Source organism: Vulpes lagopus, chromosome 3 (genome assembly GCF_018345385.1).
Source record: "Vulpes lagopus strain Blue_001 chromosome 3, ASM1834538v1, whole genome shotgun sequence".
NCBI classification, from domain to species: domain Eukaryota; kingdom Metazoa; phylum Chordata; class Mammalia; order Carnivora; family Canidae; genus Vulpes; species Vulpes lagopus.
In genome coordinates, this window is record NC_054826.1 from 69,420,560 (window position 1) to 69,440,279 (window position 19,720).

The 19,720-nt window shown below is 37.8% G+C and overlaps 1 protein-coding gene and 1 pseudogene across 6 annotated transcripts in view; one reads left to right on the forward strand and one right to left on the reverse strand.

Moving 5' to 3' along the window:
- Nucleotides 1–10,204: 10,204 nt before the first annotated feature.
- On the reverse strand, nt 10,205–10,324 carry LOC121488594 (annotated as a pseudogene).
- A 6,946-nt stretch (nt 10,325–17,270) lies between these two features.
- The window catches only part of CTNNA3 (catenin alpha 3), a 1,730,823-nt gene continuing 1,728,373 nt past the window's right edge, over nt 17,271–19,720 (forward strand). For 2 of the 6 annotated variants that reach the window (XM_041748054.1, XM_041748055.1), the window contains exon 1: nt 17,271–17,523. In XM_041748054.1, the coding sequence (XP_041603988.1) occupies nt 17,475–17,523 (49 nt within the window). In that variant the 5' untranslated portion in view covers nt 17,271–17,474. Of the gene's footprint in view, nt 17,524–18,968; nt 19,136–19,720 lie in introns of those variants that run through there. The other 4 variants (XM_041748056.1, XM_041748051.1, XM_041748058.1 and 1 more) reach the window with 4 other exon arrangements.

The window sequence follows — 19,720 nt, forward strand, 5'->3', positions numbered from 1 at the left end:
AATTAAAGAATTCATTCGCAATATAAAGTATCTCTCAAGTATCTAGAATATACAAAATCTAAATGGCAAAAACTTTGAAACACTAAGACAAAATTAGCCAAATAAATGGAGGGATGTCCCCTATTGGATATGACAACTTAATAAATATATGTCAATTCTCTCTTAATGAGTGTACAGATTGGGGATTCCTGGGTGGCTCAGCAGTCTAGTGCCTGCCTTTAGCTCACCGCGCGATCCTAGAGTCTCTGGATCGAGTTCCGCATCGGGCTCCCGGGATGGAGCCTGCTTCTCCCTCTGCCTGTGTCTCTGCCTCTCTCTCTCTCTCTCTATGTCTATCATAAATAAATAAATAAATAAATATTAGAAAAAAAAAAGAAAATAGTCATAACATCATGACAGATCAAGAAAAAATATTTAAAAAAAAGAGTGTACAGATTAATTGCAATTCCAATTAAAATTATAGTTGTATTTTTTCAGGGATTTGATAAATGTTAACTAAATTAGCCTTAAAAAAAAGCAAAGGGTGAGGATTTGTCAGATGAAATCAAATGAAGTATTAAGACATATTTAAAAGCCACAGTATTACACAATGAAACAGCTTAGAGATTTTGGAGACAGGCTATGTATGTTAGCTGATTCTCACTCTTCACAGATTCTATATTGCAAATTCATCGGCTTGCTAAAACTTGTTCTTAAACCTAAATCGATATTCACAGTCATTCACCAATGTGTGTAGAATTGAGAAGGATTTGAGTTGCCCGATGAGCAGAAGCATGTTTCCAGCTGAACAAAGTGATGCCCTTCTTGTTTCAGTGCTCATACTATACATGTATCCTATTTGCAATCTGTTTAGAGCCAAGTTTTCTGCATTTTTGTGTGTTTTGATGGTGACCTCATTGTTTAAAATGGCCCCGATGCATAGTGTTGAAGTGCTGTCTAGTGTTCTTAAGCACAGGGAGGTCGTTATGTGCTTTCTGGAAAAATATTTGTGTCAGATAATTTCATTCAGACATGTTATATGGTGCTGTTAACTGAGAGCTCAATGTTCATAATTAACAATATATATTAACTAAGGTATCTTTAAACAGAGACACACACAAAATTAGGTTAAGTATTGATTGTACCAGAAATATTGTGACTGCAGATTTATAGGAACCATATTTCTCCTAGGATCAATGGTTCAGTATTGCTAATTCAGTGTTTGTGGTGACTTTATTGCATAATTAACAAGAATCGACTGCATATGTATATCAGTCAGAGTCTAGTCAAGAAATCAGAAAACATACTAGGAGGTTCAATAAAAACAATTCACTCTTGGGCAATGGCTATATTGTGTTGGGTGGCTAGAAACCAGACCAAATGAGAGGAAATACCCTTGGGAGAACAAAGGGAAGAGGTTGGAGTTCTTAGAATTCTCAGGCATGGAGCAGGTCCTGATGGAGCTGGGATTCAGTCATCTGATGGGAGAGTACTGCCAGGAAGAGGGGTTACAGAGAGGTCACCTCTGGGACTATAAAGGAGCTGACACTGGAAGAGCCATTGCTGATAGAATGAAGAACCATTGCTGGGCTGAGCTGTATAAATAGCAAGGAAATAGGGAGAAGGGAATTCTATGTACTCTCTTGCCTTCCAGTGTCCTTGGAAGAACCTAACAGTAAGCCAGATGACAAAGGGTAATAATTAGCTGGGTTCCAGCTACAATATCACAAAGCAAAGTAAAGGAGCAGTAGATTTGAATCCGAGGGACAATAATTTACTATCTGGTGCAATATGAGATCTTAATATATAACAAAGATATCACTACAAATTCTCACACATGTCCATGAAGAAACATGCATAGCAGGGTGATTAAAAGCTCAGATTCTGTAATGAGACAACTTAGTTTTGAATTTTGGCTATACTATTTACTGTGTGATTTTGGGCAAATTTTGTAATCTGTCTGTACCACCACATGAAGGAAAGAGATTCACCTTCCAGGAGCATGTATATCGGACATGTATGAGAGCAAGAAATAAATCTATTTTGTTAAGCACGAAATTTTGGGTTTGTTTGTTATAGTACATAACATTCTCCTAATTACTACCACAGGAGTATTTGTTGCAACATTTTTTATGGTAGGGGAGTTGAAGGCAAGTTGAGTGTCTATTATAGTGAAAGTAGAGAGTTTAAATATGGTAGATGCACACCATGGAGATTTATACAGGAATTAGAAATGAAAAACACATATACAGAAACGAATGATAAAATTATGATGCCAAGAACCATATATCTCATGAAATAATGAGATATATGACACCAATACCATTTATGTGAATTAAAATATATTGATACTAAACTGCACATTTTTCCAGAACAAATACAAACACAAAGATACACTTTGGGTATATTAGGGTAGTTGCCTCTGAGGATGTGGGGAAAGAGAAGGGTCTCAAGTTATAAAAGAAAGTAACAAGAGGGGCACCTGGGTGGCTCAGTCAGTTAAGCATCTGACTCTTGATTTCAGCTCAGGTTATGATCTCAGGGTTTTGAGATCGAAACCTGCATCGAGCTCTGTGCTCAGCATGGAGTCTTTTGAGATTCTATCCCTCTGCCCCATTCCTACTCATGTGCCCTCTCTCCCTCTATAAATAAATAAAATCTTTTAAAAAATTAAAAAGAAAATAACAAGAGAGAGGCTGTGCACAGACCAGGAGTGATACTTGCTGTAAACTGACCTGAGAGTAAAGGGAAGAAAGATAAAAATCAAACTTAGATTGTAACAAAAGAGGAAATAAATTGGAATGAATTTAATGAGAAATGTAGAGTCCACTAAGGAAGAAAACTTTAAAGCTCAGCTGACATGAATGAAAGACAACTTGAATGTATAAAGATAGTCTTGTTCTTATGAAGTTCAAGTTTTCCTAAAACTACATTTCTATCACCTCCATCTCCCACTCCCATCTCCATCATCTCCATCTTTATCATCTCCCATCTCCATCCCACATCTCTCATTTCCCCCCTCTCTCATCTGCCATTTCCCATCCCCACCCTTTTCTCCCCTCCTTGGTTATCATGGTTCTGTTAAAATATTAACTATCACTGTTTTCTGTTCTGGACTTAGAGTACTCTGATGTGTGACAAACGATAAGTGTCTTGTCCTTACAGTATATCAGATAGATCTTATTATATATGAACAATATAATAAATTAATATTTCTATTAGGTGAGTGTATAGTTAAATGACACATGCAGACTATAAATCCATGTCGTATCAAATAGTATGTGCCCTGAGAAAGTAAAAAGTTGAAAATAGGTTGTAGTGGGAGTACAGATGATACAATTTTATAAAAAATAGAATATGATTAATTTATATTACCCTTTTGTGTTTATGGAATTTTCACCTGAGCCTTGGCAGACTGCAATATAATACGTATTTAGAAACTTTCTCAAGCCTTACTATTAAAGGAATTTTCTAATTGCTAAAAGTATTCTTTGTGTACTTGGATAAGAGCTGTTCATACTAGAAGCTTCTGCTTTGTGCCATAGGAATAGGAATAGTCTTGTGATTTTGTGATTTGGGCATAGAATCTGGAAAGGGTACTGACCAGGTACCTCTAAAAATGGGAGTATGGAAAGAAGGAAGCAGAAAACTGGAGTCTCGGCCAAAATTCTATACAGCAAGGAGTCTGCTAGTTAGTGCTTTTTCTCAACTATCCAGGCCTTTCAGTAGAATGCTAATGGTGGGGAAACCTTGATTTGTAGTTTCTGCCAGTTTTTGTGGTGTAAATACTTACAACTATGGCTGTTCTTAAATTACTTGTGTGATGTCACTGAATGCAGAATTGGGAATAGATGCTCACAATCAGCTCTTTCACTTGTACTATGTCTTAATCCACACTAGTGAAATGTCATATGTTAGGGCTTATCACCAGCAAAGGGCTCTCATTTCCATCTGGACTGTGAGTGATCCTGTTCGAAAGTACCATCCTAAGGGTCTGCTTTCTAGCCCCACTCCTGGTATAAATGGTCTTGGCTTAGATTCTTCCCAAAAGAAAAAAGACTGAGACTTGTGTCTAAGTAGTTTATTAGGTAGTTTATTTACTCCTACAGCAGGGAGTAGGGATGAGGGACCGGGCAGAGTGATGAAAAGAGGAAAGGATAATGTAGGATAAGCCTGCATTATCAAATTCACTGCTGAGCCCTGTTTGGGGCTTGATGCCCCTTAGAGTTCTTAACCTATGGGTCAACTAGAAGGAGCAATAGTCTACTAGTTGTTCTTGGCCCCCACTGGTTGAGCACTCACTCGTCCAAATCTGTAGGGATATGCATATACTGAGTGGGCTCCCTGTATGTCTGTGGCATTGTAGAAGCCCTGGGGCAGCCAGTGAAAGATATGAAGTGTGATAGTGATGAGGTGGTGTTGTTGTGGCCCTCCAGGAACTATCTTCCCCACTGTGATTGGAATCACAAATGAAGCTGAACTTGTGTGGGCAGGGCCCTGGAAGTATCTGGTACAGTGATACTTGGTTTATAGTATTTTGAAAAACAGACTAAAAAGCATTTATTCACAATGAAGCTACTATTTTGGATCGTGGGCCTTGTGGCATTAGTTGTTTAAGAATTTAGGGAGCAAATGTAGTTGTTTCTCTCCCTTCTTCTTCTTTTTTTAAAGTTTCATTTATATAAGTAATCTCTATACCCAGTGTGAGGCTCAAACTCATGACCTTGAGATCAAGAGTCACATGCTTTTCTGACTGAGCCAGCCAGGCAGGCTTCTCTTCCTTCTTCCTCAAGTAAAAGTCTGGGTTATGTAGTGTTTTTGTGTCATAAGAAACCCGCAGAAAAGATCTTAATAAAGCTCATAAACATTGAAAAGACATGATCAAATATGTGAATTCATTCAATGAATATTTAACATTAGAAATGTGAAAATATAAACTTAAAAAAATTTTTTTTTATTGGAGTTCAATTTACCAACATATAGCATAACACCTAGTGCTCATCCCGCGGAGTGCCCCCCTCAGTGCCCATCACCCAGTCACCCCAACCCCCCACTCACTTCCCCTCCCACTACCCCTTGTTCATTTCCCAGAGTTAGGTGTCTCTCATGTTTTGTCACCCTCACTGATATTTTCACTCATTTTCTCTCCTTTCCCTTTATTCCCTTTCACTAATTTTTATATTCCCCAAATGAGTGAGACCATATAATGTTTGTCCTTTTCCGATTGACTTATTTCACTCAGCATAATACCCTCCAGGTCCCTCCACGTCGAAGCAAATGGTGGGTATTTGTTGTTTCAAATGGCTGAGGAATATTCCATTGTATACATAGACCACATCTTCTTTTTCCATTCATCTTTCGATAGACACCGAGGCTCCTTCCACAGTTTGGCTATTGTGGACATGGCTGCTATAAACATTGGGGTGCAGGTGTCCTGGTGAGAAATGTGAAAATATAAACTTAAATAATGGAACCATGAAGTCCTTTTTTTATTTTATTTTGATTATTATTTAAAGATTTTATTTATCTATTCACGAGAAACATAGAGAGAGTGAAGCAGAGGGAGAAGCAGGCTCCATGCAGGGAACATGATGTGGGACTCGATCCTGGGTCTCCAGGATCACACCCTGGGGCAAAGGCAGGTGCTAAACCACTGTGCCACCAGGGCTGCCCCCATGAAGTCCTTTAAAAGGTCTTTATAGGTGTTTTATAAGGGATAAGGGATCATATAAAACAACTTTGATGAAATTTAGGTATTCATTATTTTTTATTTCTTTGAGAGAACATTTCTAGAAGTTTTAGTGCTTCTACTACTTAGTTATAGGTCTCTGCTATGGTTTCTTTCCATTCGGTAAAGGAATAAAGACAAAATATCAATATAGTCTCAAAGCTACATCTTTAATTAAACCTCTTTCTCCTTGACAGTTTCTTTTTTTGGGGATAGATAGCATCCTTACATTATTTCCTCCTTTGAAGTTGGTAGCTGTGAATTATTTGTATAGTTGAGGCATCTGTAAAAATTCAAAGAGAGCAAGGAGGATAGCAAAAACTATATGACATGATTCATGCTTTGCCTCACCTTCTTTAGAAAAAGAGGAACAAAAACTAGAACTGGTCTAGTCTTACTAGAAAAGAATTCTCTCATTACCTCTTTTATCTGTTACTAACCTTCCTTGTCACTCTTTTTCTCTGAACATTTGTCAAACTAGTGAATAGTCTGAGATTCTGTGAAGTGCTGCTAGATGTAAAGCCCTGTACTGAATTTTAAAAATTTAGTTCTTAGTGTTTGTCTTAGTTTCCAAGATAAAATATTAACTCTGTTTATTAACAAGAGGAAACAATTAAGATTGTTAATAGAAATTTTAACTTGGCTAGATTTAAAAAATCTATTTTAGAAAGAGAGAGCACACATGGCATGCATGAGAGGAGTGGGGGGGGCAGGGAAGACAGGAGGCAGAGAATCTCAAGCAGACTGTGCACTGAGCACAGAGCAGGACTCTGGGCTTGAGCTCATGACCCTGAGATCATGACTTAAGCTGAAACCAAGAGAAGATCCTTAACTGGCAGAGCCACCCAGGTGCCCCAGAAGTTTTAACTTATTTAAATTCACAGTTAGTAATCAGAATTAGAAGGTGTCTGTGAGTTATGGTCTTTAGTTTTTCAGCTACTGAGATTTTCTTTATTTTTGAATCCATGGTACTAACTAGGTCCTTTAATAAGTACCTTAAAATCTCCAATGCTTAGCTGCTATCACATAATTTCTGAAGCAAAAATTCCTGGCTTGCACATCATGTTAACATATTTGATAACATGAATTCTAGTAATAAAACACTGAACTCTTATGTTTTTGTTATTGAAAAGAATAGCATACTGAAAAAAACCCCACAAGGATCATTCATATCCAGGGGCTGTATAGTAAAGGTTCTGTTTATCAAGCTGACTCGCTGGTCAGTTAAGATGCCTACCCTCAAGAATATATGAAAAGGGTTCTTATAGCTCTGGACATAATAAGTGTTTGCATGTATTATTTGAGAAAAACTAAACCTGCAATATGTAAAGAATGTCTATCTCAAACTTCTTCACTTGTATTGATACTGACATTTGCAATCCACGGCCTTGGTCGGATCCATCCCAGTTCCCAAACAAATCCTATTTGTAGATGGAATCTGGAATTTTCCATATCTGATGTATCCATTGAATGACAACCTTCCTTCTAAGTCTCCACCATGTTTATTCAATCTGGGTGATTGAGTTTTGACCCCGTGCACTTGGCTGGGGCTCTAATTCCCTGCCTAATACTTAGCAGTTCCCAGATGAACCGCCTGAAATAGGGCATCACTGCCACCTAGCATAGAATCACACTGCTGGGGAAGATTTCTGCTGCAGCGCCCCACTTTCTAGATTGTTGGACATTGTAACTGGTCCTAGCTAAGTACAAATTTGCTGTATCCTCCTCACCCCCAAACAACTTGTTGGGCTGCTGTCTGGGTCTCTTTGGGATTTGGCCTATCATTTGGTCAGTTCCTCTGGCCTTAATTCTTGCTTGCTCAATATTGTTGCTTGGTCCTTTCTCTTTCTTGTGCTTGCTCACTGCTAAAGTTGAGGTAGAGTTTGCCTAAAATACAACGTGAACTATATACCATTTACTAATAGTTAAAATGAGTATATATAGCTACCATTTCTTGAAGACTTAACTGTATGTTATTCGATATGTCCGAATTACCATGTTTTATAAGATAAGGTCACATATTCTTTTAAATATCTAGATTTCAATAGCTCAAGATTCCATTGTCTTTTTTTTTTTTTTTAGGTATTTTTTGAGAGAGAGAGAGAGAGATCATGTACTGGGCAGAGGGACTCAGAGAGAGAGAGAGAGAGAGAGACAGACAGACAGACCCAAGCAGACTCCCTGCTGAGCTTGGAGCCCCATGAGGGCCTTGATCTCAGGACCCAGAGATCATGACTTGAGCCAAAATCAAGAGTCTTTTTTTTTTAAATTAATTTTTATTGGTGTTCAATTTACCAACATACAGAAAAACACCCAGTGCTCATCCCATCAAGTGTCCACCTCAGTGCCCGTCACCCATTCCCCTCCAACACCCGCCCTCCTCCCCTTCCACCACCCCTAGTTCGTTTCCCCGAGTTAGGAGTCTTTATGTTCTGTCTCCCTTCCTGATATTTCCCAACATTTCTTCTCCCTTCCTTTATATTCCCTTTCACTATTATTCATATTCCCCAAATGAATGAGAACATACACTGTTTGTCCTTCTCCGATTGACTTATTTCACTCAGCATAATACCCTCCAGTTCCATCCACGTTGAAGCAAATGGTGGGTATTTGTCGTTTCTAATTGCTGAGTAATATTCCATTGTATACATAAACCACAGCTTCTTTATCCATTCATCTTTCGATGGACACCGAGGCTCCTTCCACAGTTTGGCTATTGTGGCCATTGCTGATAGAAACATCGGGGTGCAGGTGTCCCGACGTTTCATTGCATCTGAATCTTTGGGGTAAATCCCCAACAGTGCAATTGCTGGGTCGTAGGGCAGGTCTATTTTTAACTCCTTGAGGAACCTCCACACAGTTTTCCAGAGTGGCTGCACCAGTTCACATTCCCACCAACAGTGTAAGAGGGTTCCCTTTTCTCCGCATCCTCTCCAACATTTGTTGTTTCCTGCCTTGTTAATTTTCCCCATTCTCACTGGTGTGAGGTGGTATCTCATTGTGGTTTTGATTTGTATTTCCCTGATGGCAAGTGATGCAGAGCATTTTCTCATGTGTATGTTTCTCATGTGTATGTTTCTCATGTGTATGTAAGATGTATGTTTCTCATGTGTATGTAAGATCCATGTCTTCCTCTGTGAGATTTCCCTTCATGTCTTTTGCCCATTTCATGATTGGATTGTTTGTTTCTTTGGTGTTGAGTTTAATAAGTTCTTTATAGATTTTGGAAACTAGCCCTTTATCTGATATGTCATTTGCAAATATCTTCTCCCATTCTGTAGGTTGTCTTTTAGTTTTGTTGACTGTATCCTTTGCTGTGCAAAAGCTTCTTATCTTGATGAAGTCCCAATAGTTCATTTTTGCTTTTGTTTCTTTTGCCCTCGTGGATGTATCTTGCAAGAAGTTACTGTGGCTGAGTTCAAAAAGGGTGTTGCCTGTGTTCTCTTCTATCATTTTGATGGACTCTTGTCTCACATTTAGATCTCTCATCCATTTTGAGTTTATCTTTGTGTATGGTGAAAGAGAGTGGTCCAGTTTCATTCTTCTGCATGTGGATGTCCAATTTTCCCAGCACCATTTATTGAAGAGATTGTCTTTCTTCCAATGGATAGTCTTTCCTCCTTTATCGAATATTAGATGACCATACATTTCAGGGTCCACTTCTGGGTTCTCTATTCTGTTCCATTGATCTATGTGTCTGTTTTTGTGCCAGTACCACACTGTCTTGATGACCACAGCTTTGTAGTACAACCTGAAATTTGGCATTGTGATGCCCCCAGCTATGGTTTTCTTTTTTAAAATTCCCCTGGCTATTCGGGGTCTTTTCTGATTCCACACAAATCTTAAAATAATTTGTTCTAACTCTCTGAAGAAAGTCCATGGTATTTTGATAGGGATTGCATTAAACGTGTAAATTGCCCTGGGTAACATTGACATTTTTACAATATTAATTCTGCCAATCCATGAGCATGGAATATTTTTCCATCTCTTTGTGTCTTCCTCAATTTCTTTCAGAAGTGTTCTTTAGTTTTTAGGGTATAGATCTTTTACCTCTTTGGTTAGGTTTATTCCTAGGTATCTTATGCTTTTGGGTGCAATTGTAAATGGGATTGACTCCTTAATTTCTCTTTCTTCAGTCTCATTGTTAGTGTATAGAAATGCCATTGATTTCTGGGCATTGATTTTGTATCAAAATCAAGAGTCTAAAGCCCAGTCAACTGAGCTACCCTGGCAGCTCCCCCCACCTTTTAAAGAAATATTTTATTTTAAAGTAATCTCTACATCTAACGGGGGGCTCAAACTTAAAAGCCCGAGATCAAGAGTTGCACACTATAGGGACTGAGCCAGCCAGGCGCACCTTGTCCCCATTGTTTTAATGCCAGAAATCAGCCTCTTAAAGTCTTTCTTGGCTATATCTGAGTCATCCCCAGAACTCTCTCAATTTTGTTTATGAAGAGCCTTACCATGCTTTTCTGTCTTAGACACTTTATCATGTGTTGCATTGTTGCTTTTGCTCATGTTCTCCAGATCAGTATTCCATCTGAATTAGAAAACAATTAGCAATAATCGCGCCTCGGAGAAACCTCATTGGCTATGATACTGCCACTGCACAAAGCTCTGAATTAGAAAACAGATGCTTTTCTTAATTTTCCACAGCCTAGCATTTTAACCAGAGTTTAACAGAAAGAGGCATGATAAAGATAACACAATAATTACGGTAAAAACACATACAGATAAATAATTACTGGGGCTATGCTCAGTATTCTCTGGTCCAAGTTCTGAGTCATTTTTAAGGCATCCTTAAAAGTGTTTCTCTACCTTGTTTCTGTCTACTACAGTTATGAACATGTCAGCTTGTCTTTTCACTGTGGGATACTGTCTGGCTTTTCCTTTCTATCTGGAGTCCAGGCTCCCAAACCATGGACTTCCCAGAGAAAGGGATTCCCCTTCTCTGGCATTTTCAGCTAAAAACTTGACTTTCCAGTTCTCATTCCTGTCCTAGGTTCAACTTCTTCCCCAGAGTAAGTAACAGTGGAAATATCCAGTATTTTCACAGAAACCTCACTCCCTTACTTATAGGATAAAGTCTGACCTTGTGGGTACTGCCCATTCTCACCTCTCCTCTAGGCAATTACCATAACTGTCTTCAATACATTTTTTAGAAATCTGACTTATTCTTTTTAAGACCATGTTTGGGACTATAGTAGTCCATTCTAAGTTGTGCAATGTCATTTTAGTTAGGACTTTTTACAAAATTTACTTTCCTATCTATTATCTATCTATCTATCTATCTATCTATCTATCTATCTATCTATCTATCATCTATCTATCTATCATCTATCTATCATCTATCTATCTATCTATCTATCTATCTATCTATCTATCTATCTATCATCTATCTATCATCTCTCATCTATCTATCTATCTATCTATCTATCTATCTATCTATCTATCTTCATTTCAGCCCTGGGGCTCTTATAAACATGGAATGTTTACAGCAGTGATTCTCAAGTCCTATCTCTTCACCTTCACCCTAGGGCAGGTAGTTTTGGTTGTCATGTAGTGTCCGGCACATTTGGCATTTAATTGGCTTGAGCCAAAGAAGCTTACAGATTTTGCAATGTGTGAAACTCTCCTCTAAAATGAATTGTCTGACATCCCAAGCAAGTTTCAGATATCCCACTGGACTTAATGTGGGTCCCATTTATAAATTTCTAAGCCTCGAACTCTGGTAGAACTTCTAAATACTAACTTTTTTTGCATAGTTTTAATATATACTGATTTTTCTAGGAATACACTTGAGTATATCTAAGGAAGATTGCGCTTGGGTATATCAAAGGAAGATTGTTCTTTTTTTGTTCTGTATTATATGGGGGATTGTTCACCATTTCAGAAAAATCTTGTCACTGTTGCAAAGCAGCTGTAGATATTTGAATTACCAACACAAACACAACACATCCATATCAATTTACATTTTTAAGTATCACATTCACAGTGATTCTATGCTTAAGGAGAAAAGTGACTTTCATCATGTGTTCCAGTGTGGGACTGAGCATTTGTGTAATGAAATACAAATATATAAATTATATAAATACTTATAATGTATAGAACTTAAGTTCCTATATAAAATGTGTTTTTAAAGATTCAATATAGATGGTTAATGTGTAGTTAGTAACTATGAATTTCATTTTAGGATATTAAAAAAGGACATGGAAAACACTTATTTTATAAAGAGGGTGTCAGTTCTGATGGGCTTAAGAACCATATAAATCCATCAAGGGAAAAGAAACATTGCTCTTATGCTCTTTATTGCTCTTTAAGAAGCAATAAAAATCTGTAGCGACATACCTTGCTGAATTTCTCTGTATAAAACAGTAGTCATTTTCTTCTTCACATTTTAGGTGAGACTAGCTTTTGTGTATTTGTACAACCAGAAAATTTACCATATTGTTTTTTTTTCAGAACAAAGAGACAATTTGCCTCAAAGATAGATTTAACCTAGTACTCTTAGGAGGCCAGAAATGATTCTACCTTTTATTTTTTTTAATTTATTTATGATAGTCACAGAGAGAGAGAGAGAGAGAGGGGCAGAGACACAGGCGGAGGGAGAAGCAGGCTCCATGCACCGGGAGCCTGACGTGGGATTCGATCCCAGGTCTCCAGGATCGCGCCCTGGGCCAAAGGCAGGCGCCAAACCGCTGCGCCACCCAGGGATCCCTGATTCTACCTTTTAAATGATATCAATATTACTGTGTTCCTTGTTGAGGGCCTCTAGGCTAAGATGCTACATTACTTGTTATTTACATTATTTACTATTAGCTTTTGATGTTACATTCACAAAGATAAGACAATTTCTCTAGCATATTAAAAGCTGTATTAAAAAAAAAAGCTGTATCAAAGGGGCACCTGGGTGGCTCAGTCAAGCGTCTCTGACTCTTGATTTTTGGCTCAGGTCATGATTTGGGGTTGTGAGATCAAGCTTGGTATTGGGCTCCACACTCAGTGCAAAGTCTGTCTGTCTCTCCCTCTCCATCTGCCCCACCCCCCACTCATGCACTTTCTTTCCCTCTAAAATAAATAAATAAATCTTTTAAAAAATAAAAGCTATATCAAGTAAAAATTAAGTATATTTAAATACATCTCTTGTATTAAATAATTTGACCAATAGTTACATACAATAATTACATCTGTTTAAATAATATGAAACAAAAAGGCAAGTTGAATGACAGTAAATGTTGATTTCTTTCTAGATGTTCTGTATCTCTGAAAATGATTGTGATTTTCAAAGCTGCAAGAGCAAGTTGTTCTTAGAACCATCAATACTAGATCCTGTGGTTGATTAATATATTCAAGGGATGATAGGGTGGTTAATTAATAAAAGAAATGTCACCAAGAAGGTCTGTGCTGGGAATTTTCATTAACAAGTTGAAAAAGAAATAACAAAGTAATCAATGTACTAAAGCAGACATGATTGACTGTAATTACTGTGCTTGTTAAGGTTATTGACTAACAGCAAGATGGGCTGTCAAAGTTGAAACATGGCACTCTGAGAAAATTAAGTAAGAAAAATTAATGAGAAAACATTCATTTTTGCCCCTCTTATCATGAAGGCAATGAAGTTGATGTGTCAATTTTGATAGTTCTGAAATAGTTAAATTGAGATATTTTATCTTATTTATTTATTTTAAAGATTTTATTTATTTGAAAGAGAGATAAGGACTGAGCGATTGAGAGCATGAATGAAGTGAGGGTCAAAGGGAGAAGCAGGCTCCCCGCTGAGCAGGGAGCTCAGTATGGGCCTAAATCCTAGGACCCTGGGATCATGACCTGAGCTGAAGGCAGACACTTAACCAACTGAGCCACCCAGGTGCCCTGAGGCTTTGTTTTTATTGGGGCTATGTAGTAGCTGTAAAGATGGAGGGGCAGTGGATTTGAGGGATATTTGATAAATAAAAGTAATAAAACATTGTTCTTGTATTTTGCTGGTATTTTTTATTTCTGCATGAAGACTAATATAACTCACTCCAGGAAAAATTCCTGGATTGTCCTCTTCTGGAGCATCTTTCAATCCTTTGAAATCCCATAGCTATTGATGCTTCACATTTTATTAAGTTAATTTGCATATGCTAAATTAATTTGCAAATGCTGTACCATTAGGGACTATGCCACTGCCCTTAGCTTTTATTCTCAAGTGAAGACAGAATAAGTAAACAAACAAATAAATATGCAAGGTTGTGTTAAGTGACGGGGGCAGTGAGATAAGGTAATCAGGTAATACCTCCCTGAGAAGGTGAAGGATGAAAATGAGCCAGACATATAAATAGTTGGGAGGAAATTATTTCAGGCAGAGGAACAGTAAGTGCAGTCCTAAGGAGAATAAGCTTGGGTATTTAATGAATAGAAAATAGGGGATTCCTGGGTGGCTCAGTGGTTTAGCCCCTGCCTTCGGCCCAGGGCGTGATCCTGGAGTCCTGGGATCGAGTCCCGCATCGGGCTCCCTGCATGGACCCTGCTTCTCCCTCTGCCTCTGCCTGTGTCCCTGCCTCTCTTTCTGTGTCTCTCATGAATAAATAAATAAAATCTTAAAAAAATATATATATATATAACTGAAGTCAATGAATGGGGGAGAGTACTGAAAGTTGAAGTGGAAGTGGAAGAGGTTGACGGGAGCCAGATCAAGGAGAGCCTTTTAGATTTGTCAAAGAACTTGGATTTTTTTAAATTTTATTATGAGTAGTAAGAAGGCATTGTATGATAATAAGCAGGAGAATAACATGAGCTGAGCTGTATTCTGAAAGATCATTTAGATACTTTGTGGAGAATAGATTGCAGATGCCTTAAAATAGTGGGGCAGAGGAGATAGGGAGAAGTGGATATGTTAAAGGTAACTTCAGTTATCTTTAGTAGGATTAGTGGGAATTCTTGATGATTGTGAGGGAAAAGAATGGATGAATGATGATTCCTAGGTTTTGGCTTAAGCATTTAGGAGATGATACCAATTACTAGGATATGAATGACAGAAGTAGATTTGAGAGGCATAATCAAAAGCTCGTTTTTGGGACATAATAAGTTTGAAATGTCTTTTAGCTAAACAAATGGAGAAGGCTGTTGGATGTACACCTCTGGGGCTCATGAGAGAGGTCCAGATTGGGGATACAAATTTGGAATTCTTTAGCAAATGGATGTATGATTGGCATATCTGGTGAGCTAATTTGCCTTCTCCAGTCTCTGATGTCACTTTGCTCTGTTGCTTCTCCCTTTCTCATTCTTGACTGACATATTGAGTAGGTTCCATAATTTTCCTACCACTTAGTACAGTGCTTTAAAGGTGGTGTAGTCCATTTTAAAACTTGTACTTTATTCCAGTTTAAATCTCATCTCCTTTTCCTTCAGCACTGACCAGATGTCTTCTCAAGAGACTTAGAAATGGGACGGGACAAGATTGATTTTTTTCACTGCTCCTGTTCTGGTATCTCTGTATCTGGTATCTCTCCAGAGGAGAGATCTAGTCGGCCTTGTTCCTCCAACTTTTCAATCCCCTGACTTTTTCTGTAGTGTTAGGGCTAGGAGAAGAGACAGGAGGCCAAGATCATGTAGCTCTTTTCTTAACTGCGTCTTAGCCCTAAATGAGGTGTCTGTCTTCAAATATTGGAAATTCGTTAGCATGCAATGTACACAGATGGCTTAAGTCTCTTTTATTTTGAGCTTAGTTGCCAATTCTGCACAATTGAGAAATCCCACCTGGCATCTTATTACAGATCTCTTTTAAAGCTGTAGGATTGGATGAGATACCCCTGAGGTGACAGTATGGATTTGGCCACACAGAAGTTGGTAGTAGACTTAAAAATAGCCCTCAGGGCAGGGAAGGGGACAGAAATGGGTTATGGAGTGAATGACAGTTGAAAATGTAGATAATTACGGTAAGTAGTTTATTTGGGAAGTATTTTGATGAAGGTAGCAGAAGCTAGGAGGAGCCCTAGAGTGAAGCTAATGTTTTTGTTGGCTATTTTTAAGTTAGAGGTCTTGTGGCATATTTTTGTGTGGATCATTAGAGAAAGGGTGATAATGTGGTACATGAAGTGATAATGAAGGAGCAGAGTTCTTGTGGGGGGCAGGGGAGAAGGGATCCAGAAGAGAAGAGATTATTAGTCTTTGATAGGAGCAAGGGTACTGCTTACATTGTAGTAGGAGGGAACCCAGAGAAGGTGGGACTCAGTGCTTGTGGTTTTGTAGATTTGATGATGAGAAGGCAATGGGGCATCTTCCCAGGTGGCTTCTGTTTTTTGTCTTTGAAACAGGAGAGGTGGTTAGTAGCTAATTACAGGGTAAGTGGGAAGGGAGAGTTGGGAAACATGTTTTTTTTTTTTTTTTTGCAGCATAAAATACCTTTGAAACAGGAGCAGATTCATTTAGTTTCATCTAAAACACCTGACAAAGTGCCAGAACTATTTATCACACATTTTTTGAATAAGATACTTTTATGTATCACAGACAAATTATCCTTAGCTTTATTTTATTTTTTTTAAAGATTCTTATTTATTTACTTATGAGAGACGCAGAGAGAGAGGCAGAGACATAGGCAGAGACATAGGGATCAGGCCCTGAGCCGAAGGCAGACGCTCAACCACTGAGCCACCCAGGTGTCCCATCCTTAGCTTTAAAACGCATCCTGAAAAGTGTTATAACTGTTCAGAAAATCACATAATTTTTTGAAACCTCAACCTGAAATTGTCTGAAACATTTTAAGGTATCATGTATAGAATAAAATGGACTCATGGTTCATGCAAAAGCTAAATTCATTCTTTAAGGTATTTTAATGAAAAGAAGAAAAGGTATTTTATTCTAGTTGAAGAACTGATTGTATCCTGGAGGGCTTATTTTCCAAGAGGGGCTGCTGATACAGATGGAAATATTTTCTTTTGGAGGCCTCCCTTCTGTGCCTCTGATGTTCTAGCTGGCTCCTAACATAGGCTCCACATCAAGGGGCTTCTCAGTATATGTAGTTGAGTGACTTTGGGGCCAAAGACACACTTTTGATTACCTCAGGATGATTGCTACTACTGGTCTGGTTTATTCTCTCTCTTCTCTCTCTCTCTCTTTTTTTTTTTTCCCATCTCCTTTACCCCTAACCTTTGTTTGCTTGCAAGAGTGTGAGCCAAAATTTTAAAGTTTGAGAAGTATAAAGAAAGGAAACAAGTCAATAGGGAAGGAGAATAAATACTGAGCAAGACTGGGCAAGGTTACAAGAAGGAATTAAAAAACCTGGAAGGGGGCCAGGGTGCAAAACACGGTGGCTATGTAGTTTACAGAAACTATTTAGTGTTCAGCATGCTTCAGTGATCACCCAGAGAAAGCCGGATTTCGCCGGTTTTGTCTGCTGCTCTATAGTTAGCCATGGAAACTTGACATAGGTGATCTGTATTTTTTCTCAGCCAGCTGATATAAATATAGGGGATTGTGGGGTTTCTGCCCATCAAATCTGACGTGATTTGAATTGCTAGGACGAGGACCTCTTGTGGCCGTAGTGGGAAATACTTCAACTGAAGCCTATCTCAGAGGTTACCTTTTTATGAGGCAATTAAAACAAGACAAAGCCTCTAGAGAGCTCTTTAAAAGTATCTTTCGGATACTTATAATATTTAATTTTTTTGATAACACCGAATACTGTAATTGTATTTGTATTTTATCTGTGAGAAGTTCAATATAATTTGAAGCATTTCAGATTGTATCCATTTAATTCACATATACCCTGAAAAACAGAAAGAATATGGGTTTTCATTTCCATTTTGCAGATGGGAAAGAGAGGTACAGAGCAGGTAAGTAACTTATTTGTGGTTTTACAGTGTGGGCAGAGTGGCTCGTAATAGAATTTGGATATCTTATCTTGGGTTCAGTTCAACAGTCTGGGTTTGGAAAACATTCATTATTAAGAGTCTAAAACAAAAACTTCTATTTTGCAAGTGTCAAGTGAATTCTTTATTCAAGAAAAGATGGATTGAGAGACATAAAACTTACTCTTTGTTTTCAGTGTGAAAAGAGGCTATTCCTAGATTCTCCGGGGGGAAAGAGCTGCTTTAAAAAAAATCTGGGAGGACAGTATGTCAGCAACTAAGAATCTTTAGATACATGAAATGCCAATTATGCACATTTTAAAGAAAGCTACATGAAAATACAATTATTTGCAGATTTCCTTAGAAATAATATAAAATTAAGCCCCTTTCATCAGTGATTCTGACAGTCCCAGGACCCTGCGTTTTCTCTTGGCTCCCTAATATTTGTTCTAAGAGTGCCTGTGGAGCTAATAAACGAATGCCTTCTTTTTCTTTTTTTAATGTATTTTTTGACTTCTTTTTATTTTGAATTCAGCGTTTTAAGAACAAGAATGCCAAAAACTCAAATAAGTAGTTCTTTTGTTTATTTATTAAATATATTTTTAAAGATTTTAATTCCAGTATAATTAACATACAGTGGAGTAGTTCTTTTTAAGTTATCACCTATTGTTTTAGAAGCTATTGGAAAAAAGTTGCAGAAGTTGTAATGTGTAAGGAAATGTGGTATGAGTTCAAGTCGGGAGTAAAGGAACTGATGAAATGATAAAGCCTAAGGCAGGGATATGCAGGATGTGTTCTGGTGAATGATAGGCTATCGAGGAAAAGGATTTCAAAAAAAAGGAGGAGGAATGTGAAAAAGAACAGCCACAGGAAAAAGATTCTGTTGGAGAAGACTTTTTTGGTAACTTTAATACTGGTTTCATCTGTGGAGTTTTTGGTAAATCTTCACTGTACGAGCTTTACTGATAATTATGTGGCTCTGCATAAATTCTGGGAGCAGAGTGTGTGATACCTGGTGAGACAGGCAAGATTTCAGAAGAAAAACACTATCTCAGATATGACACATCATCCTGTGGTATTGAAGACACTGTATTTTACATAATTGATCTTTTGATATGTGGATTTCCTGGACTCCTTTATCCTTGCTTTATCATTTTTTTCACTCTCCATAATTCCAGCCATCAGGTTTAATTAGATGTAAAGAGGTCCTTATTTTGGAAAGGGACTAGAGAAATGCAAATCTAACTTATTCAGAGCTTCCTGACAGCTATGTTTGTAGATCTCTAGGCAAAGTATGTGTCTGGCCTTTTTCAACGAAGTATTTTCAGTAACAAGTTGTCAGTGAGGTCACTGACTAGCAGTTCAGGATTAGATACCACCCACCCTGGTTTGTAACCTCCCCTTTCTTTCTTATCCTGGGTGAATGACGCTCAGCTAAAGTGACTGCCCCACTGCCACTGCCTCTTAATTTGGTACTCTGTAACTCTGACTAAGAAGTCGTCGTCTTCTTTGTTTTCCCCAAAAAAACTCTTTCTGGAAAATTCCCTACAAGAGCCGAATTTTTAAAAACATTTACTTTATAGAAAGCAACAGAAAGGTAAGAGTCAAGTTTGTAAAGAGAAGAGCTGGACTTGAGTCCATTCTTGTTTCTGCATTGAATTGCTCTGCCTTAGTTATATATTGTAGGCTTAAAATGTGGGGTTTCCTTCTGGATTAAAGTACATTACATTATTATATAAGACGGGAATGTTTTGAGTAGTTATGATGAGAAATGTAGGCTTTCATGCTAATTTTAAAGTTATAAATAACTTTCGAACTAGTGCCAGGGGAAGCTAGTAGCCAAGGTCGTGCTTTGCATTCAGAGAGTTTCTGGCTATAAAAAGCCGATTGCAATACTGTGCAGGAAAAGATAAGATACGGCCTGGATGCTTGTGCTGGGTTGGGGCAAAAGGAAGCAAAGATAGAAAATGTTTGAAGGGATTTTACTTTCAACCAAAAGCTTGTTCACAGTAAATGGAAGATTTTTCAAATGAGATGGCAGCAAAAGCAGTAATTCCTGAATTTAATATTTGTCTCATGTATGTATTTTATAATTGGCAATAAAATTAAGAGGTTGAGTTCTCTCAGAACTGTTTTACCACCACTTATAATCAAATAAAAATCACGTTATATAGGATGTAAT